Genomic DNA, 27,603 nt, shown 5'->3' with positions numbered 1-27,603 from the left:
TCCTGTATGGGAGTAAGGCATTGTGCCATTGGGCGCTTGACCGTGTTGTGTTTTTCTTGGTGATTCCAACCCTAAGACGCAGTGGGCAGCGGGTAGTATTGGGATTTCCCGTCCTGGTGGCTGGCATTGCAATGATCTTGGCTGTATCCTCCACATAGCTCGAGTCCCCCCCCCGGTACTGGTTAGCCAGGCATGGCATTCTGCCTTGTTAAGCAGGTGGGGAGTTAGTGCTGGGAAGACTAGAGACTGGGGTTACCAACTCATTCCAGTTGGCCTAGGACTTTCCCGGTCAGCCCTGAGAATCCCAGGTCCTGGGTATACCAGCGTGGTTGGTCACCTAGCCCGGGGCTGACCAGCAGTGTGAACGTGATCAATTTATTCACTTCTCTGTGCCTCAGATTCCTCCCCTGTAAAATGGGTCTAAAAATAATAACCTAGTTTATAGAATTTTTGTGATGGTTCCACAGAGAGTGTGTGTAAAGGACATAGCTCAGGGCCTGGCACAAAGTCATGTTCAACAAGCATTAGCCACTAATAACAATATTGCCTTAGATACAGAGACTTTTTCTGTGTAGCCCCAGGGGAGGCAGTGGGACCAACCTGCTCAGTAGAAGGAAAAGTCTAGTAGATGCATCAGGGCTAGTGTGTTGCTAAGGTGTTCAAACATGGGCTAATATTTGGTCTGATTTGTGAAGTGGACAGTAGAACTAAGTCACCTCCTAGTCCTGAAATATCTTCGTCCTGTGATAAATTAATCTCATCCTCTTTTTTCTCCCCCTGAGGAGGGGAGCTAGCTTGTCAGAGAGAGCAGTCTCTTTCCTTCTAATTAGCAATTCCTGTCATGGGAGACCACTCAGAGCTGCTTGAATAAAGACAAGAGACATTCCAGCCATGAACCCAATGATCTGTGTTATGCTAAAGAAAACACGAATGGCTCTCTGCTGTTCTTGCTGATGGACTGCCTCTTCTCCTTGGAGAGGAACTCCCAGTCTTGACTGGACTTCCATTAGCCTGCTGCTTCCCCACAACCCCCACTCAGGGGCTCTGCTGTGTGTGTGTTTGTGTGTGTGTGTGTGAGTGAGAGAGAGAGAGGGAGAGAGAGAGAGGTCAGCAAGGGTCTCATGTGATGTGTGCAAAGTCCCAGATGGCTCCCCTCCCCCACCTTGTTCTTTCCTGTTATTCCCCAGTCTCACACCCTCACCCCCGCCCCCCACGTGGTCCTCACAGGCCTAGTAGCTAAATGTGAGGCAATTAATAGAGCCCTTTGAGGACATGTCATTAGAAAGCTCTTTAACTCAGCCACTTGAGTTGGGGCCCCAGGCATGTGACAGGGGTGCCAGGAACACCAGGGCAGCTGTTTGGGGTGGGGGAGGCAGAGGCAGAACAGAGAAATGGGGTCAAGAGGCCTGGACTGCAGGAACAAATAGATAATGGGGTCATAGTCCCGTGGTCGTTGCTGCTCGTTGTTTGTGGTTGTCTTTTACCAAATTTCGCTCTTGCTAAGCTGCAGCAAAACCAAGACCAGAGAGGTGAGGAGCCAGCAATAAAGCTGCTGATTACACGGACCATCATAGGGGAAGTTCCCCCGAGGATGTGAGCACTTCAGAGAGGGGGTCACCCGGTGACATCACGTGTGTCAGGGTAGAGTGGGGTGAGGGATATCTGTTCTTCCACTGGGGCTGGGGCGATGGCAGGGTAAGAGGCAAGAGCTCCACAGCGGGGAGGAAAGGATGATGAGGGAAGAGGGGCCTGGTCTCCAGGCCTGACTGTCTCTAAGTTTTCTGTGCCTCTCACAACCATCCCTGTTGGCAGCCAGGACAGGCAGCGGCAGCAGAGGCACAGATGCCGATGTGGACTTTGTCTCCACCAGTTTGGGGTGTGTGTGTGTGTGTGTGTGTGTGTGTGTGTGTGTGTCTGTGTGTGTGTGTGTGTGTGCTCTTCCCCCTGCCCTCCTGGCCCACACTCTAACAATGACGGTGAGGCTCCCGCGGTCTCTCAAAACTCCCTCAACAGGTTTCCCACCAACCCTGTCTCTGTAGCTCCTCTGGCCGCCACTGGAGGGCGGCAGCCAACACAGCGGGGCCCCAGAACTTGAACCGCACACTTCTGGAGAACCCCACCTTTTCATTCCACAGCCCTCTACCTTTCCCAACCCCTAGGGATGTGCAGCCTGCAGCTTTGTGGGCCACTGGGACCACAGAAACAGCTGAATTCCCGTCCCTGGCCTTGGGCTCAGGAGGGTTAGTGAAGATGCAGGAAGGGATCCGAGGAGACCAGAACCCGAGGTATACTTATCAGCTCCTCTAAGGGTAAAGGCAGAGGGAAAAGAGGAAGAGCCAGAGGATCAGGCAGCCTTTGGGGAGATGCAGCAGGATCAAGGCCACTGGCCAAATGGCAGGTGAGGACAAGACAGGCAAAATCACTCTCACAACAAAGGCAGGTGACTTTTAAGAGACCAGAAAAAACCATCCTGGCTCTGGAGCCAGAATGCCCAGACTCAAACCCCGACTCTTCCAACTACTAGCTGTGTGCCTGTAGACAAGGTATTCAGCCTCTCTGTGCCTCAATTTCTTCTCTGTGAAATGGACACGTCATAATAACACATGTCCTAGGCTAGATATGAGCACTAAATGGGTTTATACATACAAATCACTTAGCACAGTGTCTGGCACAAAGAACACTACAAATGCTAGCAGTTAGGGTTTTGAGGAGGAGATCCATACGATGGCGAAAGAGATAGTTTCCCCTAGAACATCCTTATGAGATGTGGAGCAATTGGTCCTCACACACGCCAGCCTCGAATGGTAACACATGAGTGTGTGAATAGGAAAATTAAAGGATTATGTGTAACATTAGGATAAGTCAACAAACTTCTGAATCTATAAATCATTTCACCCTCGAGTCCCTTGAATTGAGGATGGGGAGCCCTCCTGCTCCCTCCCAACCCTCCTTCCAGGGAGGCTGGGTTTGCTCTCCCCTTGCCTACGCATGGGTCCCAGAGAGCCTCCCTGGGCTCTGTCCAGCCCTGTTGGGTCAGAGGGAGCAGATGGGAGCCGGTGCCTCCTGGCTTGCTTCTCACGGCTCTCAGGAAACCACGGCTTCTCCTGCCGACTGTGGGAGGAAACGCCAGTGCTCAGCCTTGGCTTCTCCTGCCGGCTGTGGGAGGAAACGCCAGTGCTCAGCCTTGGTTCCCGAGGCCACTTATAGTCCCAAGACTGTGGGGAAGTGAAAGCGCCCAGCCCCTACCGAAACAATCCTGCATCTACTCATTTCAATGAGCATAACTTTTTTGGCCCAGTTTCTCTTCTCTACAGTTCTGGGAAGAGTGGGGGAGTACTTTTAGATTCTCCTCCCTCCCAGGGAGGACAAATTCAGACTCCCAGGTGGCCAGGCCACATGATTCGAGGTTAGCTAACTTACCTGTAAGTCACTACACAGTGGCTTTTCTCACAAGGGGATGGGGTAATAACAAGAAATTTGAGTCATCCCAGAAGATCCAGCATACCAGGAACATTTTAATTTTAAACTTAACTTATGAATGGCTAATGTGTTAACACACTGAACTATGTAATATATGTAAAGAATATAAAAAGACATACAGTGGAAAGGCTCTCCCTTACCCTTGAACCCCACACTCTCTTCCTAGGAAGCAAGCAATGTCACCATTTTAGAATGTATCCCTCCACAGATATTCTATATAAAGAAATACCTCTATACAGAATATCTAGTTCTTTCTTCCCAGCCCTTTATTTTTGTCAAAAGGGGGATCTTCTTATATGGGTACATAAAGAGCATCCTCAGTTTTGTGTGTTTGTTTTGATTCTTTTAAAATTAGAGTATGGTTGACACATACTATTACATCAGTTTCAGGTGTACAACACAGTGATTCAGTAAGTCTCTATGTTATGCTATGCTCACCGCAGTGTCACTCCCATCGGTCACCACACAACGCTTTAACAATATCATTGACTATGTTCACTGAACGGTACTTTTTACCCCCATGACTTATTCTGTTCTCATTTGTTTTTACAGCTCTGCTCTATGACGTTTCAAAAGGCACTTATCCAGTTTCCTATTAGTGAACGTCCAGGTTGGCTCCGGTGTCTCCCAGTGCTGCAAAGAAGAGGCTTACAGACAAGGCCACAGTTCTTGAAATTCCCACTGCTCCTTATACATATTCCTCAGGGATTCTTTTTTTTTTTTTTTAAGATTTTATTTATTTATTTTACAGAAAGAGAGAGCTCATAAGCAGGTGGAGAGGCAAGCAGAGAGAGAGAGGAGGAGGAAACAGGCCCCCCACTGAGCAGAGAGCCTGATGTGGGGCTCGATCCCAGGATCACACAGAAGCTTTAACCCACTAAGCCATTCAGGCGCCTCTTTCTCAGGAATTCTTAAGCAGGGGTTTGGGACCCCTTAGAAGTCAGCAGACGTAGAAGTCAGAGAGAGAAACTCCAGAACCCTGGAAAACTGGAAGGAAAAATGCTTTCTGTCTTTATTTGCACTAACCTCTAATTGAAATTTAGCCTTTCCCTCTGTTGTGAATAGAGACAACAAACTCCGAGTACTTGTTAGCAGTATCTGCAACTCTCCCACATGACTGACTGTATTTTGAGATATCATTTTGAATTGTCATTCATACCTCGTCATTGTGGTAGTAAAGGAAATCGTTTCTTTACTTACAACCCTTCTGACGTAGAATGTGTATGCTTTACCCCAACGTCAACCGATTTTCCAACTCTCTGTACACCAACTTGGTGTCCTGTGATTTTATTCAGTTCTGATCCTAACTACCTGGAGTTAGTGTCAGACTCTCCTAGTTTAAGGGTTCAGTCCCACAAGAGCACCCTCACTTCAGATGCCAGCTATGGTCACGGGTCACCAGAGCGCCTACAGGTCCAGCCTGGCTACAACGTGGGGGATTCCCAACCACCCTCCTCAGGCTAGATCATTGGCTAGACAAAACTTGGAAATAATACCTCAGCTATAACTGGCTGACAAAACTTGGAAATATTTACTTACACTTACCAGTTTACTACAAAGGTACAGATGAACAGTGAGATCAAGGTACACATAGGGTGAGGTCTGGAAGGCTTACAAGCCCAGGAGCTTCTGTCCTTGTGGAGTTGGGGTGGGCCACCACCCAAGCATGTGGATGCATTCACCAACCTTTGAACTCCATAGTTTAGAGATTTTTATGGAGACTTCATCACACAGTCAAGGAAGCCAAGCCTTCCTTGGTCCCAGCTTCCCCATCCTGAAATAACTCAATCTCCAGCCTTCTCACCTCAGTGGAGGATGGGGGATGGGACTGAAAGTTCCAAGCTTCTAATCAGGACTTGGTCTTTCTGGTGGCCAGCCCCCATCCTGATCCATCCAGGAGCCCACCCAGAGTCTCCTCCTTAGACCAGAGATGCTCCTCTCACCCTGGAAATCCCAAGGGATTTGGGAGCTCTGTTTAACACACTCTTATCACCTCTACTACTTGGGAAATTACAAAGGCTTCAGGAGGTCTGTGTCAAGAATGGGAGCAGAGGCCAAACATATATATTTCTTACTATGTCATTAACAGGTAGTTATTAGATTTTCCATTAGATCTGGTTATGGTATGCGTTAATAAATAAACATTACTATATCACATATTTGGCTTTCTAAAAAGTATTTTGATACCTGCATTTCAGTATAATTTCTTTGTTGTAACCTTATGTATTTTTTATTGTGGTAAGTATATGTAGCACAAAATTGACCATTTTATCCATTTTAAGTGTACAGTTCATTGGCATCAAGCATATTCACAATGGCAACAATCACCACTATCCATCTCCAGAACTTTTTCATCTTCCCCAACTGGAACTCTGTACCCATGAAATAGTAACTCCCCATTACTCTCTGTTCCCCTCCTCTACTGGCTACTTTCTGTTTACAATTTTGAGTACTCTAGATACCTCAGATAAGTGAAATCATACAATATTTGCTCTTTGGGGTCTGACTTGTTTTACTTAGCATGTCTTAAAGATTTATTCATGATGTAACATGCATCAGAATCTCATGTCTTTTTGAAGTTAAATAGTATCGCATCGTATATCTAAAACGCCTTTTGTTTATCCATTCACCTGCTGCTGAACTTTTGGGATGTTTCCACCTTTATGAATAAAACTGCTATGAGCATTGGTGTAGACTTAACTCTTTGGAGTCCCTACTTTCAATTCTTTGGGGGTATATACCGAGGAGTGGAATCGATGCACTATTTGGTAGTTCTATGTTTAATCTTTGAGGAATGTGTATTCATTTTTATGCATATAAAGATCATCCTGAGATGAATAGCTTAGCTCAGTCCCCAACACTTTATTTTGCATGCCTGTCGTGGCCACTAGATGGGGAGCTTCTTAGCAAGGGCTCCGCTGTCTTTCCGCTCCCTCAGTAACTCTTCCAAGATCTAGTAAATGCATTCAGGGCCCAGTGGGCGCGCTGCGTGCCCGCCACTGGCGATGTGCCGGCGACACAAAGATGCAGAAGGTACCCTAAAGGAACTCAGCCTAAAGGGAGAGTTCACGCCTGAGGATGACTAATTAAAGGCGCCCCACTCCCGCCCATGCCGCTTCCTAGATGTATGACTTGAGGCAAGGTAACCTTCCTTGGCCCCAGCTTCCCCATCCTGAAATGACTTAAAATCAACTTCCTTCCCGAAAATACAGCGCGGCCTTTAGCACAGGGCCTGGCCCGCGTTAGGCACGCAACCAAGTCGTTCGACTCAGCCGCGGCAGCAAGACAAGCTCCGCGGGCGACCTGCCTTCAGGCTTCCGGCCCGCGGCGGCTGGGGTGCGGCCAGGCGGCCCTCTCGCGCCCCGGACCCCCTCCACGCCAGCGCGGGAGCGCCCTGGGAGTGCCCCGAAGGCTGTCCCTCCGGGAGGCGCCGCATCCCCGCCCCCGGGCACCGTCCTGCCTCCCCCGGCGGCGTCGCCGGCCCGGCCCTGGGTGCAGCTCCGGGTGGCCCCGGCTCCGCCTGCAGGGTGGTGTTCGCGGCCGCGGCCGGCTGGTCTTCCGCGCCGGCGGGCGGCGCTAGTCCGGGTTCGGCCGGGGACGGCGCTCCGGCCCGGCTCCTCTCGGCGGCGGCGCACGGCCCTCTAGCCGTCCGCGGGGCGGGGACGCGGCGACGGTGGCGGCGGCTCCGTGTCGCCGGAGCCGAAGCGCGCAGGCCCGTCCCGGCGCTCGGGGGCGGGCGGGGCGGGGGCGCCATGTGGTTCATGTACGTGCTGAGCTGGCTTTCGCTCTTCATCCAGGTGGCCTTCATCACGCTGGCCGTCGGTGAGAGTGCGCGACCCGGGTCCGCGCGGGCTCCTGTCCCGGCATCTGTGCTGGCCGGGGGTCGCATCACGAGGGCGGTCGCATCAGGGGGGCGCCGGAGCAACCCGGGAGACTCCTGTCCCATGCTCCAGCCTTCGCATCCCTCCCCTTCCCTGTCCCGCCGGATCCTGCCCCCTCTTGCTGACCCCACCAGCCCAGTGGGACCGTGGGTCCCTCCCGGTGTCACTGAACCCGCCCCGGCACTGCCTGGGAGTGGCTGACTCGAGTGCCCCTTGCCGGAGCTCGCGCATCCCCAACCGCTGCCGTGCCCACCTTCGTGGCCCTATCGCGCTGAACTTTTCCCCGACGCTTATCCCCACCCTTTGGCTTGTGGCCCTTCCTACTGCCTACTCTGTTGGACTTTGACACGCTTTTCCCTTCTGGCGAGTTTTTACTCTTGGTCCCAGCCGAGATCTCACCTCCTCCGGGAAGCTCTCCTTATGGGGTTTGGTTGTGCCCTGTACTTAGTCTGATGTAGCACCTGTCACACCGGGATCGGCTGATTGCTCTCCCTACCCCTGCCTACCCACGCTAGGTCAGGGAAGGGATCTTGCCTGGACTGGCCCGGCACTTGACCCATACTAGGTGCCTAACAGATATTTAGTGAATGAGTGAATGAAATTCCCCCTTCGTGGACCAGAGGTTAGCATTGTGCTGAGGCATCAGATACAGGTTTTTCCATTCAGTTTTACAAAATCTTTTTTCAGTTGCCCTGACAAAAGTTTTGCTTCTTCAGATTTGGGAGGACCCCACATGGGCTGTTTGGTTTGTGCCTTAGGGAGTTCATGAGGGGTTGATGGGATCCCAGCTGCAGACAGAGGCAGACCGGGATGGTGGAAGTGACCCTGGCTAATATTTTCCTGCTTGCTCCTCTTCCCTACCCACCCCCCCAGCGGCTGGACTTTATTACCTGGCAGAACTGATAGAAGAATATACAGTGGCCACCAGCAGGATCATAAAATACATGATCTGGGTAAGTGGCAGTTTTTCCCCAGGATTATCCCCTCTTTTGGCCTGCCTCAAAGGAGGAAGTGGGGAGAGTTTGGCAGGGATGATGAGACCTTTGTCCCTGCTGTTTTCCTGAGGGCACCATCCCTACCTCCTTCACCTGCCCCTTGTCTCCTGAGTCTGCTCTCCAGGTCCAGGTGTTTCCTCGCTCCCCCTTCTCCAAGTGGCAGTGCTTCACTGCAGACCCTGTTCTCAGATCCTTAGGGTGACAGCTGAGTGCACACTCTGTGGTGACAAGACCATGGCTTGGCCTTTATTTGGTTGTTTCCCATTGACTCTATAGCCCCTTGCTCCCTCTGCAGCATTTAGAACGAAGAACGAACCTAAGGACGGTTTTGAGTACATGAGTTAGAGTACTGTACTCATTGCCCTCGTCCTGATTCAATCAAGTAACTTGTCCTAAGGGAGAGACACCTTCCCTGGCCTAGGCCCTGCCCTCCTGCGGTCTCACGGAAGGCTTCTGTTCCTGAAGACACAATCCTTGCCATTGATGTCAAAGTTACAGGAGTGCCTGCTGGCGGATAGATTCCTTCCAGCTTCAGGAAGGTGTGGGGATTGGGACCATTTGGATGGGAGAAGTCCAGTGCCTCTCAAGTCACCTGGTGTCAGCAGCCACTCGGGACATGGCTTGGGGTAGAGAGTTAGTAGTGGAGACAAGACCATTAGCAGTCAGCTCTGGGTTCAGAGGCCTGGCCTGTGGGTTTTGGTACAGGAATTAAATCTTCATTCTACCAACTGCCATTTGTTAAGTGCTGATGATCATAAATCCTTCAGAAGTGTTTTTCAAGTCATAGATCGTAAATCCTTCAGAAGTGTTTTCAAGTCATGGGTCTCATTATTGGGTTGTGTCATCAGTTCAGTAGGTCATGCTCGGCATTTTCAAAAAATAGAAGAGACTAGAATTGAAATTTGATCTGTAAAATGTTTACATTTTGCTGTAAAAAATTTTGAGAATGCCATTAAAAGATGCTGCCCTTTGGGCACTGAGAGACAAGTTGGGGAGGACTTGTGAAACAAGAAGAGATTGAAGCATGAACCTAGTGTTGCCCAGAGCGGGCGGGTGTGGTTAGTAAGACCAAGAAGGCTGCCTGGAAGAGGCTCCCTGCACTGTGTCCTTCTGGTTGTTTCAGTTCTCCACAGCTGTGCTGATTGGCCTCTACGTGTTTGAGCGCTTCCCCACCTTCATGATTGGCGTGGGCCTCTTCACCAACCTCGTCTACTTTGGCCTCCTCCAGACCTTCCCCTTCATCATGCTGACCTCGCCTAACTTCATCCTTTCATGCGGTGAGAGGGGCAGGGTTGGGGAGGCAGTCGAGGTGGTTGAACTTGGCCAGCTCAGTCCAGGGCTCTCTGGGGATATAGAGAAGAGGGGCAAACCACTCAACCCAGGTCCTCCAAGAGGCCAGGCTGATTGGGAACATGGTCTTCTCACACTTGAGGAGTCTAGAGTCTACTTGGCTCTAGTGACTAATATTTGGGGGGATGGCGTGGGGGAGTAGGATATTTAGGGAGGGCTTTCCCAAGGAGGTGAATTTGAGAAGGGAGAAAATGTGGGTTTGATGTGTAGTTATGGGCCCTAAGAAACCACTTGGCCAGGAAAAGCCCAAAGCCCTACCCTGGCAGGCAGGTAGCTCCCCGCCTAGTTGTCTGGCCCAAAGTCTTTTTTTTTTTTTTTTTTTAAGATTTTATTTATTTATTTGGCAGACAGAGATCACAAGTAGGCAGAGAGGCAGGCAGAGAGAGAGAGAGGAGGAAGCAGGCTCCCCGCTGAGCAGAGAGCCTGATGTGGGGCTCGATCCCAGAACCCCGGGATCATGACCTGAGCCGAAGGCAGAGGCTTTAACCCACTGAGCCACCCAGACGCCCTGGCCCAAAGTCTTGATTAACATAGGCTTCATGGGGCCGTGGGCTCCCCTGCAGGTACCGGTATTGGGGTAGACAAATATGTTTAGAGGACCCTGACCTTTCTGCCTTTAACCTGGCACTGCTTTCTGATCCTGGGAGTCATTTTTCCTCTCTGGCCTTGGGTTCTTGATCTATTCAGAGATGATGGACTCAGCTGACACACAGTAGATGGGTATAGATATCCCCAGAAAAGATTCTGGGAAGTGTTTGGTTATCAGGATTATCTTTTCTCCCATTAATCATTACTGGTCATCTAGCCTTTGGGCAGGATGTACATGTAATTGGGAGTTTCTTAGAGCTGTTTGACTATTTCTGTGGGAGAATGTGGAAAGAGAAGATTCCCAAGAAGGGCACCGGGTTAAAGCTAGGACTGGCCTCTTACCCTGAGTGCCTTGGGGAGTCCACCAGAGGATGTGTTTGGTGAGGGTTGGTGTGGGGAGTCCTTCCCTGGAGACCAGGCCTCTTCTGCATCTTCCCAGAGGGTAGAACCCTCCCTGTCCCTGCTACTATAGGAGCAGACCCTTCTGGCATCCCTTTGTTATTCCCCCAACCTGCCCTTTAGATGTCTGAGAGTTTTGCTGAAGATCTGTGGGCATTAGGCACCATCAGTCTTCCAGTTTCCCCAGTCTTAGCGTGTGGCTAGGCACGGCCAAGCTCTGCCTTAGAAGGGGAAAGGCAAGAGAGGAGGAAAGAGAAAGAAGACGTGGCATTTGGCTCTGGTGGTCAGTTTAAGTAGGTGCTTTGTTTTGGTGCCTGCCCTTCACCTTACCATGAGAACAGGCCGGGATGCCTTTCTCTGAGCAGCGCGTCCCCAGGATCTGCAAGTTGTCTCTCTTTCCATAAATGCGGCTGCGTCCTTTACATTCCAGTTTAGACCAGTGAACCCTACCCTGGGGCAAAATGAGGAAGGACCCTCTCCCCGAGAATTTGGAGGAACCCTAAAATTGCACCCCAGAGCATGTAGCAAACTGTGCCCTTGTATTCCTGAGGAGTGAAAGCCTCCTTATTCGAGGTCTGCCCAGTTCAGAGTGGAACCTCTTGGGAGTATGTTATCTGCCCACACATGACTTCCTGCACCCACTGTGCAGGGGAGGGTACTCTTCAGGATTCACACCCATTTAAAAGCAGGTTAATTGTCACAGTGCTTTGGATTCTGTAACCAGTCTCATTCTTATGCCATTCGGAGAGCTTTCTTATCTGCCTTCTAACCCTTCTGCAGTGGGAAGGTAGGAGCTAACCACCCTATTTTTAAAGAGGGAGAACTGTGTTTCGGAGGGTAGTGTACTTGGCTTATAGCCAGTTGGGTGTAAGACCAGGACTAAGACTTGGCCTCCCAACTCCCAGGGGCCTTTTGAAGGTTAGAAGTCCAGCTTCTTCTATAGTCTTCCCCCCAAACTGACTGACTCTTCATTCCCTCAACAGGGCTAGTGGTGGTGAATCATTACCTAGCGTTTCAGTTTTTTGCAGAAGAATATTACCCTTTCTCAGAGGTAAGAAGTGTTTGGTACGTCATACCACCAGCAGGGACAGAGGAAGTAAAGGGGACTTGCGTGATTTGCTTCACGAACTTAGCTGAGATTTGAATTGGTCTACACGGGGATAACACATTTAAAAAAAATAGCATTGATGAGTTTAGAAAGTGGTGTGGCTGAGGGGCAGGGATGTCTTTGGCTGAGACGGGGAGGACACTGCTCTCCTCCAGGGAGTTTTTTGGTTCTCCCAGGATCACAGCCTAACACCATGAGGTTGGGACTGGGTGTTGGGTTGGCCTTGTCTGACCCAGACCTCACGGGGCTGGGCAGTTTGCAGCCCTGCAGCCCAGCTCCTCCCAGCAGCCTGCTAGGCTTTTTTCCTCTCAGGGGTTCCCCACATGCTCCTGCTCTGGTTCGGTCCCCTGGGAAGAACAAGATCACTTTTGGGGGGAATATGGGTCAGTCATGGTTTTGCCCTCCATCTGCTTCCTTTAGTTCGGAAGAGTCGTTTGTCTTAGTGACCAGGGTTTGGGGATTGTGGTACTACTCGGTCATCCTCGACCTGCACCGTTCCCCACTGATTATCTCCACGTCTGGGGTTGCCCTCTCTCTGCTTCCTGGCCTCCTTCAGAGATAGGTGCGGGGCCTTCTGTGCATTCTTGACCGCCTCTGCAAGATGCATGGTGACCATGTGTCACCCACCCTTGGCACCTCCAGGGCACCGTCTTCTCAGTGTCTCTTGTTGCTAGGTCCTGGCCTATTTCACTTTCTGTCTGTGGATAATCCCGTTTGCGTTCTTTGTGTCCCTGTCGGCTGGGGAAAACATCCTGCCCTCCACCGTGCAGCCAGGAGGTGAGAAGGGGTTTGTCATGGGTCTCAGTGGGTTGACCTCAGAAGGCCTGGGTCGTGTGGGGAGCCCGAGCCCAGCCCTGTGATGGAAACACTCGGGCACCAGGTGGGGACAGCCATGCTCCCATGAAGACGGTGGCACACACACTCATCTCCCTGCCTATGTCTCCACAGATGACGTGGTCTCCAATTACTTCACCAAAGGCAAGCGGGGCAAACGCTTAGGGATCCTGGTTGTCTTCTCCTTCATCAAAGAGGCCATTCTACCCAGTCGTCAGAAGATATACTGAACCCCTTGGGGAGGGGATGCGGGGACAAGATCAGGAGAGTCGGGGCCTGGGCCTCTGCACTAGACGGGGGCTGTGAGCCTGGAAGGCACCGTCCCCTGGCCCTGGCCCTTGGCCCCTTGACTCTCCCTGAAGCCCTCATCCCCACCTTCCTTGAAGGGCTCAGCTTGGCTCAGATCTGACGCTGCTAGGGGCTGCGACCTCAGAGGGCACCGGGGAAGATGGCAGAGCCTGCTTAGCCAGGCGGCCACGGTCCCTCTGGTTAGGCAGAAGCTGAGCTCTCTGTGACCCTCCTGCCCGCTTCCATGGTGTCAGGAGGTTCTGGCTCAGCTGGGGCAGGCAGGGCAGGAGCTATGAAGCTGGAGACCAGATAGGAATAAGTTCTCTGGGCACATGGCCGTGGGGAGGGGCCATGGCTTGGCACTTCTGAGAGAAATAGTTTTTGCTGTTGAACTGTGATTTCTGTCCCAAGTGCTGGTTCCCATTTGAATAAAGATTCTAGGTGGCACTGTTTGCCTTAATATCCTGAAAGTTCATCTCCCTTTCTTCCTGTTGACCTTCTGCCCTGGACTGGACTGGTTTTTCTGCTCCAGAGGCTCCTTTCCTGGGTTTGGGTCTTGCCCTCTCAGAGGACTGCTCTCACTGCCCTTTGTGAGAAACGGGCAGATATGAGGAGCCGAGCGGGGTCAGGGGAATTGGCGGAAGCAGCCTTTCTCGTGCCCCTCCCTTTTCTTCCATCTCTTCTTTCCCCAAGGCTCCATGGCTGTGACACTGGGGGCAGAGGAAGGACAGTTTGGGACTGGGTTGGACTTTCAGAACATCTGCAATATCCTATTTGTAAGCCTTCCCCTGGGGAAAAGGAGTGGTTTCTGGCTGAATTCTATCTTAGGCCCAAGGAGAAAGAAAATAGAAATTGGCTTCCAGGCAGCCTGGGTTACAGCCTAATTTTTAAGAAATGGGACTGAGGGGAGAAACGGTTTGTCACTCTAAGAGCACACAGAGGCTGGCCCTCTTCTGCGTGCTCTTGGCTCCCAGGGAGCTGACCTCAGTCTCCTAAGAAGGTGGGCCAGATCCTGGCACAGACCAGCATTTGCTGACTTTGCACTCCAACTACAGTGCCTTGCAAGTACTCAGCAGTACATACGGGAGTGAAGCCTCCCCGAGAGCCCTTCCCAGCTGCGTCCTGTATGTCAGAGCAGGACAGGCAGGTGCGGAGATGCACAGTGCATATGCAGGACCTTAAAGCCAGGGAATCCCCTGTGCTTGAAATTCTTTGTATCCTGCCCCAAGTCCCACCACAGCCCTTCATTCCCTTGACTTCAGCATTTCCCATTCCTGAGAGGAGTAGCACATTTTGGTTTCTTCCTGGCGGGATTGAGATGGCCAGGCCTTTTTAGCTTATGCAGACAAGGGAAAACAAGGTAGAGGACACAGGAGGCCAGTATCATCCTCACTGCTGGGTCAGCAGCCGGCTCTGCTCTCCCTTGCCGTGTCCTTTGTTCCTCACCCCAACAGTAGGGCTTCTCTCCCAGGGGTTGCCAGTGGCCTTCTCGTGCTAAACCCAGCGGACCCTTTCATACTTTATACTGGATTGCTGCAGCACCTGACAGGGCCCGTCACCCCCGGCTTCTTGAACTGCACTTCCCTGGCACTCCTGTGGCTGGTCTTCCTCCTACCTCTGCTCTTCCTTTTAGTTTCCTGTGCAGGCTTCTCCATTTGCCCCATGCACCATGGGGTTTCTCAGGGTTCTGTTTTGGGCTCCCTAGAGGAGCCCATCCATGCTGATGGCTTCAAGGACTCTTTGCCGAGGAACTGCGAGTTGACCTCCGGCCCCAGCATCCCTCCTGATCTTCGGAACCATTGTTCTGCTGCCTTTGGGTGCACAGACAACTCTCATGGCCCAGAGGGCACTTGTTCCTGTCCTTTGCAAACCTGCCTCTTTTGGGTACCTGCCATGGCCCCAAGACTGCTCGGGAGCCAGACCAGAAACCTGCTTTCTAGCCCTGCTTTCTCTTTCTGCCCCTCCTCCTGCCATCTGATCTCTAAAAACTGTTAAGTTTACCTTCCCCACATCTCTTGACTCGAGCTGCACCCACAGTCATCAGCTTACACCCTGATTATTGTGACAGCTTCCTTTTCTGTCCCACAGCCAGAGTTATCTCAAATGATCAACTCACTTCCTGGCCTACAACCTTCCATGGCTCCCTGTTGCCCTCAGGTTAAAGTCCAGACCCCTTAGCATGGCTTGTGAGACTTGTGATGTCTGGTTCCTACTCACCTCTCTGGCCTCATCACTTGCCACCTTGCGCCCTGTGTCCCCACCTCCTGTATTCAGAGATGCCACTTTGATTCCCCTTTCTGCTCACCTGGGTACCTTCTCAGTCATTTCTCAACTTAGATCTCCCTTACTCCAAGCTTTGTCCCCTCTCCCTTCAGGACACCACACGGATCACTCTAGGCTTACTTGCCTGCTTACTGGTCTATCTCCCCACTAGACTGTAAGCTCCTTGAGGGCAGGGACTGCCCTTCAGTTTTTGTATCAACAGTGCCTGGCTTGGTGCCCGGTACATAGAAAGCACTCAATAAATGTTTGTTTAATGAACGATTTGTAGTGATGCGTCCAGGGCATAACAGGGGACCCAGGACAGCTTCCTGGAAGAAGTACAAGTGCTTGTATAGCCGAAACTGAAGCCACAGGTCCTCCCTTCCTTCCCCCCAATGAACGTATGCTGCTTATGCCTCCCTGAACTACAGAAACCTTGAAGGACTTCCATCTGAACAAGAGGCAGACTTTTCTAGTGGTTCCCCTATCCTCAAGGCCTTGCTTCTGGTGGGGAGGAGAGATAATGGGGACACCAAAGTGTCAACTTTTACAACACAAGTGCCCAGGATAGAGATTGATGCCCACTCTGAGCCCTCTGCCCTAGCTTCATCCTCCTGGGGAATCCAAGAAACTTCTTCGTGGAGAAGGGAGACCTGGGATCTAGGCTTTTGTTGAAAGAGAAGGGGCTCCGATCTTTAAGCTTGGGAGCAGGAAGTGGGAAGCCTGTGGGTACTCCTCTCCCTTCCGAACCCATCGTGAATCACCACACCTCAGCCCTCACTGGGCTGCCTCAGGTTGAGACTCTACCAAAATAAGTTTATGGGAGGCTCTTGAGGGAGGGCAGAGTGGGGAGCCCTTGATGGGCTCGCACAGTGGCCAGGAAGGCTTCATCAAAGGTCTCACGCAGGTTCATGGCCAGAGTATCGGTCCAAAAGTTTTCGTCACCAAAGTGCCGCTTCTGGGGCACAGTGCTCATGCTGACAGGGCAGAAGCCCTGGGGCACTTTCAACCTGTGTGGCCGCACTGAAGGATGCAGCTCTTGGACTACCACCTCGAAAGGCAACTGGGGCACAGGTGCTACCCGGCTGCCAGCCACCGTGCGCAGCTGTACACCACCGTGCCGGTCAGACCTCACCTCGAGGAAGCTGCTGAAGTCATGCTCCGGGCTGGGGTCTGGATGTACACCCAGGCGGATGCCCTGTGGGAAGCCAATCTGGGTGGTGGGCGATCTGGCAGGGTTGTTGCTAACATTCCATGACTTGGGCCGCCTGACCATGGGCTGCATGTAGGTGGGGGTGGGTATCCCCGAAGGTTGCAGCTTGGGCACTGAGGTCTGCCACAGGCGTGCCTCTGGGGAGGGGTAGAAGCTCTTCTGGTGCCCCTGGCGCTTGGGAGTCCTGGAGACAGTGATCGCTGGCTGGGGGGCATAAGGTGCTTGCTTGGTATTGCGAGTCTGGGACTGGCCTCGGAGCAGCTGCTTGGGATGGAGCCACTTCTTCCAATCGGCTTCTCTCAGAATTTGGTGCTCTTTCTGCAACATCAGAGGGTACGAGACAGAGACAGTCATGGAGGGCTGCCCCTCCTCCCTGCTCCCATAGAAGGGGCTCTTGTGGCTGTAGCCCTTGGAAACCTCAAGTGTCACTGGCCAGAAACAGCCACACCCCAGGAGGCCTAAGTCTGAGGAGAGAGACTTCCTGCCTCATGGGCCTTTGTTCTGCCCTTGTTCTGACAGGGAGAGAACTACTGCTGGAAGGGAGCCCTTGGGCTGATGGGGCAAGTTTGACAGGGCCTCTGCCCTAAGTGAGGTCTCCAGTCCCTGCCCTATGGAAAACCTCAAGTCTCATGGGGGAGATAAACCTCCACCTCCAAAGTCCCCCGTCTGATAGTGGACATATGGCTTGCCCTGAGAGAGTCTCTGGTTTGATGGGGGAGGAAAGGCACATCCTCGACCCTGGAAGAAAGCAGAAAGCTTTGGAAGGCCTGGAACTGGGGGGAGCCAGTCTGGATAGGCTTCGGGAAGTGGTGGACCTTGTATATTGGGGGATATAGTTGGCTGGCTCTTCGGGCCGGATGCTCATGGCTCTGTCTACCTCTTTCTTTTTGCCTCCACTAGAAGTGAACTTTCAGCTGGTCACAGAACAGCCCCTTGTCCACGCCCTTGTTTTAGATTCTCACCCCCCAGACTGTCGCTAAGCCACCAGGTGGTTTGGGGATTGACGCAGCAGCTGCCCTGGAGGTAGGCTCTGATTAGACTAAGCCAATCATCATAATTGCATCAGCCTTGCCCCAGACCCAGGTCAGTCAGTACTTGGCTTTCCTTTAGCTCCAGGTGTTGGAACAGAATAGACACAGGATCCAACTGAGGCCACAAAGAGATAGGGGAGATCTGTAAGGAGCTTCTGGGAAAGTTAAGAGCCATGGCAACAGATGAGCTTTGCCTCCTCTGGACCCATGGGGCTATGAGGACGGGGCAACACTGACAAAAGAGAGCAGGGCTGAGAAAACTGGACAGACATGCACCGGGAACCAAGCTGAGTACTGGATTTTGCCAGCCCTGAAGCCCTCCCCACTTCTGGATCCACTTAGGATTCCCAGCATCTTCTCTCTGGGTTTTCTGGCTCTTGCATCCTATGTCATTATACCTCCTTGAAATCCTTTAGCTACTCCCCCATTCTTCGCCAGCCAAGGGCTTGTCATAGATCTGAGCCCCTTCCAAATTTCTAGCTTGTCAATCTCCAGCTCACAGCTGTTCCCCTAGCTGTATTGACTTTGTACTTCTCAGCATATACCACGCTCTCTACCTCTGTGCCTCTCCACAGGGCTGTCTGTTCCTTCTGCCTCGTCAGCCCTTCCCTTCATATGGCCAACTGCTGCCCACACTTAAAGATCCTTCTAAGCATTAATCTCTCTGGCATCCTCCTGGACCCTTCTTCCTCTGTGGGAATATAACCCACCTCCCATTCTAGACCCTAAGCTCCTTAAGTGAAGGGACCACATCTCATTTGTCCTTATAGCCTCAGGGGCCAGCAGGTGTCTAGCCAAGAGGAGGTGCTCAGTGTCTGTTGGAAGGGATGGATTTGTTTTTTTTAAAGACTATTTTAAGGGCGCCTGGGTGGCTCAGTGGGTTAAGCCGCTGCCTTCGGCTCAGGTCATGGTCTCAGGGTCCTGGGATCGAGTCCCGCATTGGGCTCTCTGCTCAGCGGAAAGCCTGCTTCCCTCTCTCTCTCTCTCTGCCTGCCTCTCTGTCTACTTGTGATCTCTCTCTGTCAAATAAATAAATAAATAAATAATATTAAAGACTATTTTGAGTAATCACTATACCCAACTTGGGGCTTGAACTCTGAACCCCTAGATCAGGAGTCACATGCTCCACCCACTGAGTGAGCCACATGCCCCAAAGGATGGATCTTTTTTATTTTTTTTAGATTATGTATTTATTTATTTTTTAGAGAGAGCACAAGCAGGGTCAGGGGCAGAGGGAGAAGCAAACTTTCCACTGAGCAGTGAGCCCAATACGGGGCTTGATCCTGGGACTCTGGAATCATGACCTGCGCCAAAGGCAGATGTTTGACTGAGCCTCTCGGGCGCCTCAGGGTGGATCTTTTTGACCAGTGTGAATCCCAGTGTAGGCAGGGCATGCATCTCGCTAGAGATTTCCCTCTAATCCAGGAGGCAATGCACTAGGAGGGGTGCTGTAGTTCTTGCTAATTTAACCTGTATTTGCTCTCTAACACAAAATAAGAATTTTGACCTAGAGGAGTGGCTTTTGAGGGTGGAATTTCAGAGGATGAGGAGAGGGAGGCTTTTCCTGGACGGGACTGCTATCAGCCACTCTTCTTTTTTTTTTTTTTTTTTTTTTTTTTTTTAAAGATTTTATTTATTTATTTGACAGAGAGAGATCACAAGTAGGCAGAGAGGCAGGCAGAGAGAGAGGAGGAAGCAGGCACCCTGCTGAGCAGAGAGCCCGATGTGGGACTCGATCCCAGGACTCTGAGATCATGACCTGAGCCGAAGGCAGCGGCTTAACCCACTGAGCCACCCAGGCGCCCTATCAGCCACTCTTCTAACAGCACGCGAGTCAGGCCTCCTGTGCTCGCCTGCTTGGGTGGCAGTGGCTGCCCGGCGCCCCTGCCCACCTTCCCCCCTTACCTGATACTCAATCAGGTAGTCCTGTTCCATGAAGGCCAGCTGGTCTTTGAGCCTCTTCAGTTTCCCCATCTCACGAGCAAAGTCCTTCTTGTCCTGTTTCCACATGGCATCCTTCAAATACCTGATGCCAAGGTTGGGAGGGCAGGGTACATTATTATCCCCCAGGGACTGAGATTCACCCCAGGCTGGGAACACGGGCCAATGCTCAGGGTCTGGATGAGGGTGGGAGGAGCCACCAGAGGAGCCTTCCCCATGCCCAAGGCCCGTCTGATTAACTTCTCTCCTTCTAGGTGAGAGAGGAAGGTGTCTGACAGTGTGATCACCACCCCCTGCAGAAGACCCAAGGCCTCTGGGCAAGGCAAGGCAGGGCAGTGCTAAACCCAAAGGGGTGAGGCCCTCTGGACAGCCCTGGGAATAATAACCTGGGCAGTGGTCTCCACTGCAGACTTAGCTCCCAGCCCAGCCCCGCCTGGTAAAGGCTCAGCCTTAGGTGAGGGCCCCAGGGAAAGGGCTGGGAAGGAGGGAAGGGGCAGCAGGCCAAGGGTGCTTCCCACACCCTCACCGGGCACAGTCGCGGTGGTTCCATATTTTGCAGTAGTCGATGGGCTTGCAGCCCAGGGCGTCCCGGGCATGGACATTGGCACCATTCTGCACCAGCACCTTCACACAGCTTAGCAGGCCCTTGCAGGCTGCCAGGTGGAGGGGTGTGCAGCCACTGCATGTCTGCCTGTAGACGGCCCCACCGACCAGGAAGAGGGCAGAAAGGAAGGACAAAGGCCATCTGCCCATTAGAGAGGTGGGCAGGCCAGCTTCTGGGCCTGCTCTGCCACTAGCCTACTGGGTGACTCTGACATGTCCCTTCTTCCCTGAGCTTCAATTTCCTCAACCGTAGAAGGAGGGTATGGACTAAATGAATGGTGGGAGCTTGATTATATGGATATAAAAAGAGTTAAGATCGCCTGGAAGGGGAGCTGGGTTGGCTGGAGCTGAGGCTACTAACCTTACTGGCTCTCAAGTCAGCCAGCCCTCCTGCCCCCTCCCCCGTCTGGCCATGGCACACGAGGCCTGCATGACCTAGGCCCTACTTCCTCCTCACCCTCATCTTCTGACCTTGCCCCACTCTTTCCCAGCATGTGATCTTTGTACATGATTTTCCCTCTACCTGGGACACTTTTCCCTGGCTCTTCGCATGGCTGGCTTGCTCTCAGTTTTCAGGTTGCTATTTAAATGTTATTTCCTGGGTGCCTGGGTGGCTCAGTGGGTTAAGCCTCTGTCTTCGGCTCAGGTCATGATCTCAGGGTCCTGGGATCGAGTCCTACATTGGGCTCTCTGCTCTCTCTCAGCAGGGAGCTGCTTCTCCCCCCATCTCTCTCTGCCTGCCTCTCTGCCTACTTGTGATCTGTGTCAAATAAGTAAATAAAATCTTTAAAAAAAAATTTAAATGTTATTTCCTTAGATGTGACTTCCCTTTCCAAAATAGATTCTCTACCCTACCCCTCGCACTCATCAGCTTATCACCCTGTTTATTTCCTTTGTAACTACTTACACTACTTAACTACTACTAGTTACACTAGTTAACTACTTAACTACTTATTAGTGTGCTACCTCACTGTGCTGCTGCACTAGTACCCCAGCTGCGTGAGGGCTGGGGCCATTTGCGTGTCTTCACTGCTATATTCAACTTGGGCATGGCACTGAGCACACAGCGCTCTGTAAATGTGAGGGAGCGCAGTCTCCCATAGGCCGTTCGGGCACTTTCGTGCATTTCCTCTGTTAGCCACAACAGTCTCATGTCATCCTCCCACATTGCAGTTGAGGACGCTCAGGAAATAGTTCCCCAACTATGCTGCCAATTAGAAACCCCTGGGTTTTAGGCCTTCCAAAGCCCAGACAGCACTCCACACCAATGTTGGCCTTTGATTGACACACAGGCACTGCTCTTTCTGAAGCTCCACGTGGGACTCCCCTAAGCTGACAGGCTTGGGAGCCAGAGCACTGAAGCTAAGGGCCAAGTGACCTCCCCCAGGTCTTGCTGTTTGCTAGCAGATGGCAAAGCTGAGATGTGAACTGGGTCTTTCCCCTCCTAGAGCCTGATCTCCTTATCACACCGTGAGGGCTCGCTGACTGCTTTATGGGGGACCAGATCCTTGTCACCTCGAAGCCTGGCCTGCGTGGATCTGCCGACCTGGTGGGGGAAGAGGGGATTCCTATCTGCCCAGGCTCCAGGACACTTTCTGGACACAGGCTGGACTCACGTGTTGAGGGCCGCCCCTTGCTCAAGTAGATAGTGAATGCAGGAAAGGGTCATGCTCTTGTTGTCCCCCTTGATGACCAGGTGCAGCGGTGTCTGGCCATTCTTGGTGGGCAGGTCCACGGGAAACTTGTACTCCTCTACTAAGGCCTGCAGGCACGTGAGCTTGCCACTCTGGGCTGCAAAGTGGATGGCGGTGAAGCCCTGTGGGAGCGGGAGGAGGGTAAGAGGAGGCTGAGCAGGACTGAGGCCCCAAGGTCACAACCTAACCTACAGAGCAATTTCTGCCGGCAGAAGGTGACTGCACAGAAAAGGGTATCTGTGGGTGCTCCACAGGCAGCTCTTTGCCAGGGAACCACTATGTGAGGAACTTTCTGTGGTACAGAGGACTTCATTTCTTGCCCCAAGCTCCAAGGCCTTACCTTGTCATCTGCTGGAATTTTGTCACGGCCCCGACTCAGACAGAAGCGCAACCATTCCAAGTTGCCCAGTGCGGCCGCGAACAGCTCGTAGTAGTTCCCAGCTGCACTCTGGTTCCCCTCGTCAGGGTTAGTGTGGGTTGGGAGAGGGCTGGTGAGCGAGAAAAGGGAGTCTGGGTCTGGGCCAGCGGCCCTGCGGAGGGGCGTGCTTGTGGGTGAGGGCTGTCTCTGAGCACCGAGGCACTTCTGTCCCTGAGCACCGAGACCGGACCGGGGCTCGCTGGTCGGCGGCGCAAGGAGGAAGCCACCATCGTCGAGCACCCCTCGGGAGGCGAACCCGGACCCCCGCCCCGTTTGCCCGGCTCCTCGCGCCGCCCCAGGGCTTCCGCCCGCTGGGGACCCTACCCCTCCAAAGAGTCCCCGCAGCCCGGCCCCCTCATCCCCGGCCCACCTGGGCGACTGGGACTCCGGGCCACTCCAGCTGACCCTGTAGACTTTCTCCCCCGGCAGCATGGCGACACTTGGGCGCGGGGACTGCTCCCCCACCCTCGGCGCGCCCTGCCGGCCCGCCGAGGCTCGAATGCATGCTGCGGCCAGGCGGGCTCCTCCGCGGACCGAGCGGCTGCCGGGGCCCAGGAACCAGCTGCCCGCGTCTCCAGGGGCCCGCCCTGCGCCTCCGGGAGATCCTGCCGCCGCTCACCCGCCCCCGCTCCGCTCCCCGGGGAGCCCGGGCCCACTCGTCGTGGAAACAGCATCGACCACACACATAAATCAGAAGACACTTGGGGGTTGTTTCTAATTCTAAATTAATAAGTGCTGATTGTCAAAACAGAGAAAAAGGACGATGAGGAAATTAAAAATCACAGTCCCACCACCCACAGAAATCACGGTCTGTGACAATGTGTACATACATATCGTACAGACCTTTTGTTTGTACTTTTCGTTTAGCGTTAATTATTAAGAACTAGCATCCACTGTCATGCCATATACTAAACGACATTATGACGCCGCCGCAGCCCAGCGTCACAATGGCCGTGCTATCATTTCACACGTGCAGCAGGAAAAAAGGATTCATCTTGGTTGTGTTCTTAGGATGGATTTCCTGGAAGCAGAATTACTAGGTGAAAGGGAATGAACATTTTCAACTGTTAGTGTTTCCAAACTACCCACCGGCAAAGTTTTATGCTCATTTACACTTTTCCCTGCAGTGAAGCAGGTGCCCTGCACATGGGCCATGGGACTTCAGGTGAGTTACTTGACCTCTGTGTCTCAGATTCCGCATCAGCAAAATGCGACTACTACTACCTACTTCACAGGGAGGGAAGCCAGGGGAGCAGGGAGACTAGGCCAGCCATCTAGAATTTTCTATTATTAAAAGAGGAACTACTTGAAAACCTCATCACCAGTGCTGAATACTGTGATTTTAAATAAACATTTGCTAATAATTTGGTAGTGGAAATGTTCTAATTTGACTCCTTGATGACTTACCAAAAAGTTAAACAAATATCAGTGTTTTTCTCTTCTGGGAATTATCTGTTTCTTTGCATTGTTCTGTGAGGGTCTTAAAGTGTTTCTTGGATTTGTAAAACTTATTAACATGGTAGTGTTTGTTGTCAGTGTTTTCCTCAGTTTGCCTTTTAAGTTTTTATGGTATATTGGTAGCCAAGCAATCATGTGGCTTGATTCAGTGTTGGGTCTTCTCAGGGGGAATGACCCCAAGCTTATCAGAGGTTTACTGAGGACCCAGGGGTCAACTCTAGGTATCCCTGATCATACCACTCACTTCTAACTACCTACTCCCCTCTGGACCCCATCATTCCTGGTATTTCCCCCCAGAGAAATCTAAGGAGGGGGGAGGGTCTCCCAAGACCACAGCGACTCAGGGAGGGACAAAAATTATGCAGATTCTTCACCCAAAGCAGCTCTCCCTCATTCCAGGGAAAACCTCCTCTGGGAACCCACTCACCTCCCAACCCCAGCAGTCTGAAGGAGTCAGCAGCCCTCCTGAGCATTTTAAAAACTAGCAAATTCTACTGGGCATCTGCCCCAAGGGGGGCCTTAACACCTGGCTTCAAATTAAGATAAAGTGACAATGATTTGCAGGGACAAAGCATTGAGGATTTCCTGGCAGTTGGGGGATTCTGTGGGCTGTTGCTTCTGAGGTATTAGGGTCCTAAGAATGACAACAAAACTGTATCTATATGTCAGGGTTAGAGTGTCTCAGGACCTCTTCAAGTTCGCCCTCATTATCTACACCTGGGTTATCTTGCAGTGTCTATACTACTGGTTGCAACTCCAGCTATACCTGGGGCCGGGGTTGGGGTGGGGGTGCGGAGTACCAATGCAGAGGACTTATGCCTCTAGATTCAGATCAACTGATCTGGTTTGGAGCCTGGGCCTTGGTATTCTGTAAAGTTCTCCAGGTGATTATCCCAAGCTTAACAACCTTGTGTTCTTTCTCAGTGCAGGGAATCCAGGGGGAGGGATGAAGCGTGGGAGCCCGCCTCCCGCCCTGAGCCGGCGGGGGGCTGACAGTGGGCACTCAAGCGGTTGGTTCAGGTGTGGTGGACCTTGGCAGACACTGAGGCGGGTGTAGAACTGGCGTAGAGCAGGGGCTCCGGGGACGCAGCGCCGGGGTCCGCGTGTGGGCGGGGCTAGAGCGCTGTGTCAGAAGCCGGGTCTTGCGGCGCCCCCTCCCGGGAGTAGAACTCCTCGAGCACGCTCTGCGGGATGCGTTTCAGCATCTCCTTCGGGAAGATGCGCAACAGCTTCCAGCCCAGATCCAAGGACTCGAACACGGAGCGGTTCTCGTAGGGGCCTAGGGTCGGAGCAGGAGGGTTAGGCGTGCGCGCGCGTGTATGTGGCCGGGTAAGGGGGTTACTGCCTGCACGCCCCGAGCGCGCCTCACCCTGGTTGATGAAGTTCTTCTCGAACTTCTGCAGGAATTCCAGATAGAGCAGGTCCTCCGAAGTGAGCGCCTCCTCCCCCACCACTGCCTTCATGGCTTGCACGTCCTTCCCGATGGCATAGCAAGCATACTGGGTGAAGAGGAGAACGGTCCAGCCGTCACCGCAGGCCTATCACGGGAGCCCATTGGCCACCAGTTTGGCTGAGTGGGGACTCCAAAAGGGGAGGGATCTTGCTGGAGAACAGCTCGTGGTCTAGGAAGGGCTCAAGCCTCTGGCTTCTGAAACTAGCTTACCCTCCAGTCCCTGGGCTTTCTCATGCTTACCAATTGGTTGGAGACATCTCCATGGTCCTTTCTCGTCATGCCCTCCCCGATGGCAGACTTCATCAGCCGCGACAGGGATGGGAGCACATTGATGGGAGGGTAGATCTGGGGAAGCAGAAGAAGGGAGTGGCAGAAGGCAGGGTCCAGAGTTTCCTTTCCTTTCTACCCCTACTTGTCTCTCCTCCCCCTGGGGCGCTCAAGAGACTGCTGCTCACTCGTCCCACAGACAGGGGGTCAGTCACGCCACCCTCCTCTATCGCCCACAGTTCTAGAGCTTGGGCATGCAGGTGTCTAAGGTGTGCTCCTAGACAGGAGGGTGGAGGGGGGACAGGATGTGACATTAGGTAATGGAAGTCACTATTTTAAAACCTTTTATTATTTGGATAAAAACCAGGTTGAAGCTTAATAGTTAATAACTGTAAAGAAGGAACCTACTAAGCAAAGAGGGAAAAGTCACAGGGGCTGCCTTTAACCTCAGATGGAACAGGCACATTTTGTAACCTGCTGGCACATTATTCACAGGGTCCACCTGTGGGCGGGGCTAGAGCACAGTGTCAGTTACCCACTGTTTTGTTCACTGAGCAAATTGCTGGAAAGCAAAGAGAAGCAGCATTTATTGAGTATCTACTATCTCCTGGAGGCTTTCTATATGCCAACTGATTGTATCCTCCGCAATGCACTCCATTGAGTAATCAGTACTATTATTTCTCTTTTATAGATGAGGAAACCTAGCATCAGAAGGATGAGATAATTTTCTCAAGGTTCCCACAGGCAGGTGGTCTGGATTCTAGCCAGACCTGTCTTGTGTCTGTGACCACACAGTCTTCCTGGGTGGTCTCTTCTTCTCCTCTTTGGAGGTAGCCTTGCCCACCCCCTCCTAATTGACAGAGAACTGAAGCTCTGTAAGTACTGTGACATCTGTCCATCAGTGTCTCCGTGGGTGTGAGCAGAGCAATAAGTCGTAGGGAGGGGACAATACTTGTCTGTTATGAAGCTGTCTGTCCACGTAGATCTGTCCCTCCGTGATGAAGCCTGTCAGGTCTGGGATTGGATGGGTGATATCTGCAAGGAAATGCAGTGGTGTCAGTGTAGACGGGGCGCACGTCTCCACCAGCTCAGCGACACCTGGGCTCTGTTTCTCTCATGGGAATGATGGGGTATGTGGAGGCAAGAAGAAGACAGAGAATCCCTTGATGGAGAAATAGAGCTACTGCACATCTATACAGAAAACTACGGGCCCTTTAAGCATCCCAGTGAGAAGGGAGGGCAGGGGGCTGTAGAGGGCAGTGGGCAGCCAAGAGACTCACCGTCGTTGGGCATGGTGAGGATAGGGATCTGAGTGATGGACCCCCCCCGGCCCTCCACGCGGCCGGCCCGCTCATAGATGGTGGCCAGGTCTGTATACATGTACCCCGGGAAGCCTCGGCGCCCCGGCACCTCCTCTCTGGCAGCTGAGACCTGCAACATCAGTGTCACTGGGTTAAGAGAGGGGGCAAGAGGCTGAGTGGGAGGTTCAGCGACTGAGAAACGAAGTGAGTGGCAGCAGGCTTGGATGGATGAGTTTTGGGGTAGAGGGACCAGGGAGAGGCAGGCATGACCCTGACACTCTTCCCAGGCTGTCTCACCTCCCGCAAGGCCTCTGCATAGGAACTCATGTCAGTCAGGATGACCAGCACGTGCTTCTCACACTGGTAGGCAAGGAACTCAGCAGTGGTCAGTGCCAGGCGTGGGGTGACGATCCGCTCGATCCTGGAGGAGGGACACCCCATGTTCAGAGAGCCCAGAGGCCTAGGCCTGTGCTCCATTTATCCCCAAGTGCTTAGTGGACAGTCAGCTGTGCACAGCATCAGGGGATGAGCCCCATGTCAGGGCTGTGGTTCCTGGGGCAGGCAGTTCGTCACGTCCAACGTTCCTCCCTCCTGCTGTCCAAGGGAGGAAAGGGTAGGGAGCCTGGAACAGGCAGGGAGTTGGGTTGGAGTGGGCCAGGCAGGGCCAGGGGGCTGATGGAGAATGACAGCACCCTGTCCCTGTGGGCCTGAAGGTGAGGGGGCTCTGGCCTCTCAGAATGAGGCAGGGGCAGGGCTCCTGCTGTCGCTCTGTCTTCCCCAGCCTCCTCCTCCTACCCCCCACCCCCGCACTGGCTCAGCTGGGGCACTCCATTGATTCTTTCCATAAGGTTCCTCTCCCTACTCTAGAGCATGCCTGGTGTGCACATTCCATAGGCTTGCCCTGTCCGCCTGGTAGCCCCCTTGCACTCTGAGCTCTCCTGACTCCCACCCTCTGCCTCCAGGCTCTCTCCGTCCTCGAACTCTGTTCCATGGGTCTTTTCTCTGGCGATGTCCTCCTGGCCTCCAGAATCGTTTTTGG

The 27,603-nt window shown here is 52.7% G+C and overlaps 3 protein-coding genes across 6 annotated transcripts in view; 1 reads left to right on the top strand and 2 right to left on the bottom strand.

Annotated features, from left to right (window-relative positions):
- The first annotated feature begins 6,474 nt into the window (after window positions 1–6,474).
- Window positions 6,475–13,393, top strand: TEX261 (testis expressed 261). Of its 2 annotated transcripts, none has more exons than XM_004742154.3 (6): window positions 6,475–6,622; window positions 8,235–8,314; window positions 9,480–9,633; window positions 11,677–11,744; window positions 12,476–12,578; window positions 12,750–13,393. In XM_004742154.3, the coding sequence occupies exons 1-6, from the start codon at window positions 6,604–6,606 to the stop codon at window positions 12,863–12,865; spliced, it is 540 nt and encodes a 179-aa protein (XP_004742211.1). In that variant the 5' UTR covers window positions 6,475–6,603; the 3' UTR covers window positions 12,866–13,393. The 2 variants fall into 2 exon arrangements, with proteins under 2 accessions (XP_004742211.1, XP_004742210.1); XM_004742153.3 differs by lacking the exon at window positions 6,475–6,622 and adding an exon at window positions 7,112–7,302.
- Window positions 13,394–15,438: 2,045 nt separating this feature from the next.
- On the bottom strand, window positions 15,439–22,656 carry ANKRD53 (ankyrin repeat domain 53). 2 transcript variants are annotated; one of them, XM_004742155.3, is made up of 6 exons: window positions 22,456–22,656; window positions 22,008–22,155; window positions 21,590–21,789; window positions 19,897–20,061; window positions 19,335–19,455; window positions 15,439–16,716 (listed from the first exon to the last, which is right to left on the bottom strand). In XM_004742155.3, exons 1-6 carry the CDS (start codon window positions 22,515–22,517, stop codon window positions 16,003–16,005), a joined length of 1,410 nt encoding a protein of 469 aa, XP_004742212.1. In that variant the 5' UTR covers window positions 22,518–22,656; the 3' UTR covers window positions 15,439–16,002. The 2 variants fall into 2 exon arrangements, with proteins under 2 accessions (XP_004742212.1, XP_012906599.1); XM_013051145.2 differs by having other exon boundaries at window positions 22,008–22,656.
- A 135-nt stretch (window positions 22,657–22,791) lies between these two features.
- Window positions 22,792–27,603, bottom strand: part of ATP6V1B1 (ATPase H+ transporting V1 subunit B1) — a 29,367-nt gene continuing 24,555 nt past the window's right edge. The window contains exons 9-14 of one of the 2 annotated variants that reach the window (XM_045078997.1): window positions 26,862–26,985; window positions 26,544–26,694; window positions 26,216–26,298; window positions 25,237–25,341; window positions 24,913–25,081; window positions 22,792–24,822 (exon numbers count right to left, since the gene is read on the bottom strand). In XM_045078997.1, the coding sequence (XP_044934932.1) occupies window positions 24,659–24,822; window positions 24,913–25,081; window positions 25,237–25,341; window positions 26,216–26,298; window positions 26,544–26,694; window positions 26,862–26,985 (796 nt within the window). In that variant the 3' untranslated portion in view covers window positions 22,792–24,658. The remainder of the gene's footprint in view (window positions 24,823–24,912; window positions 25,082–25,236; window positions 25,342–26,215; window positions 26,299–26,543; window positions 26,695–26,861; window positions 26,986–27,603) is intronic. The other variant, XM_004742152.3, reaches the window with a different exon arrangement.

Source organism: Mustela putorius, unplaced genomic scaffold, assembly GCF_011764305.1.
Source record: "Mustela putorius furo isolate JIRA1106 unplaced genomic scaffold, ASM1176430v1.1 tig00000281_pilon_pilon_pilon, whole genome shotgun sequence".
NCBI classification, from domain to species: Eukaryota; Metazoa; Chordata; class Mammalia; order Carnivora; family Mustelidae; genus Mustela; species Mustela putorius.
Note: the sequence above shows the minus strand (reverse complement) of the source record. Positions and strands in the feature narration are given on the sequence as shown.

Excerpts from the sequence above, each read along its gene's own strand:
- TEX261 (XM_004742153.3), top strand. The coding sequence starts at position 7,233 with ATGTGGTTCATGTACGTGCTGAGCTGGCTTTCGCTCTTCATCCAGGTG. Across the intron at positions 8,315-9,479 it reads TCATAAAATACATGATCTGG|TTCTCCACAGCTGTGCTGAT; the intron begins GTAAGTGGCAGT and ends TGGTTGTTTCAG. Across the intron at positions 12,579-12,749 it reads CTCCACCGTGCAGCCAGGAG|ATGACGTGGTCTCCAATTAC; the intron begins GTGAGAAGGGGT and ends ATGTCTCCACAG.
- ANKRD53 (XM_013051145.2), bottom strand. The coding sequence starts at position 22,517 with ATGCTGCCGGGGGAGAAAGTCTACAGGGTCAGCTGGAGTGGCCCGGAG. Across the intron at positions 21,790-22,007 it reads AAATTCCAGCAGATGACAAG|GGCTTCACCGCCATCCACTT; the intron begins GTAAGGCCTTGG and ends CCGCTCCCACAG. Across the intron at positions 19,456-19,896 it reads AACCACCGCGACTGTGCCCG|GTATTTGAAGGATGCCATGT; the intron begins GTGAGGGTGTGG and ends CCTTGGCATCAG.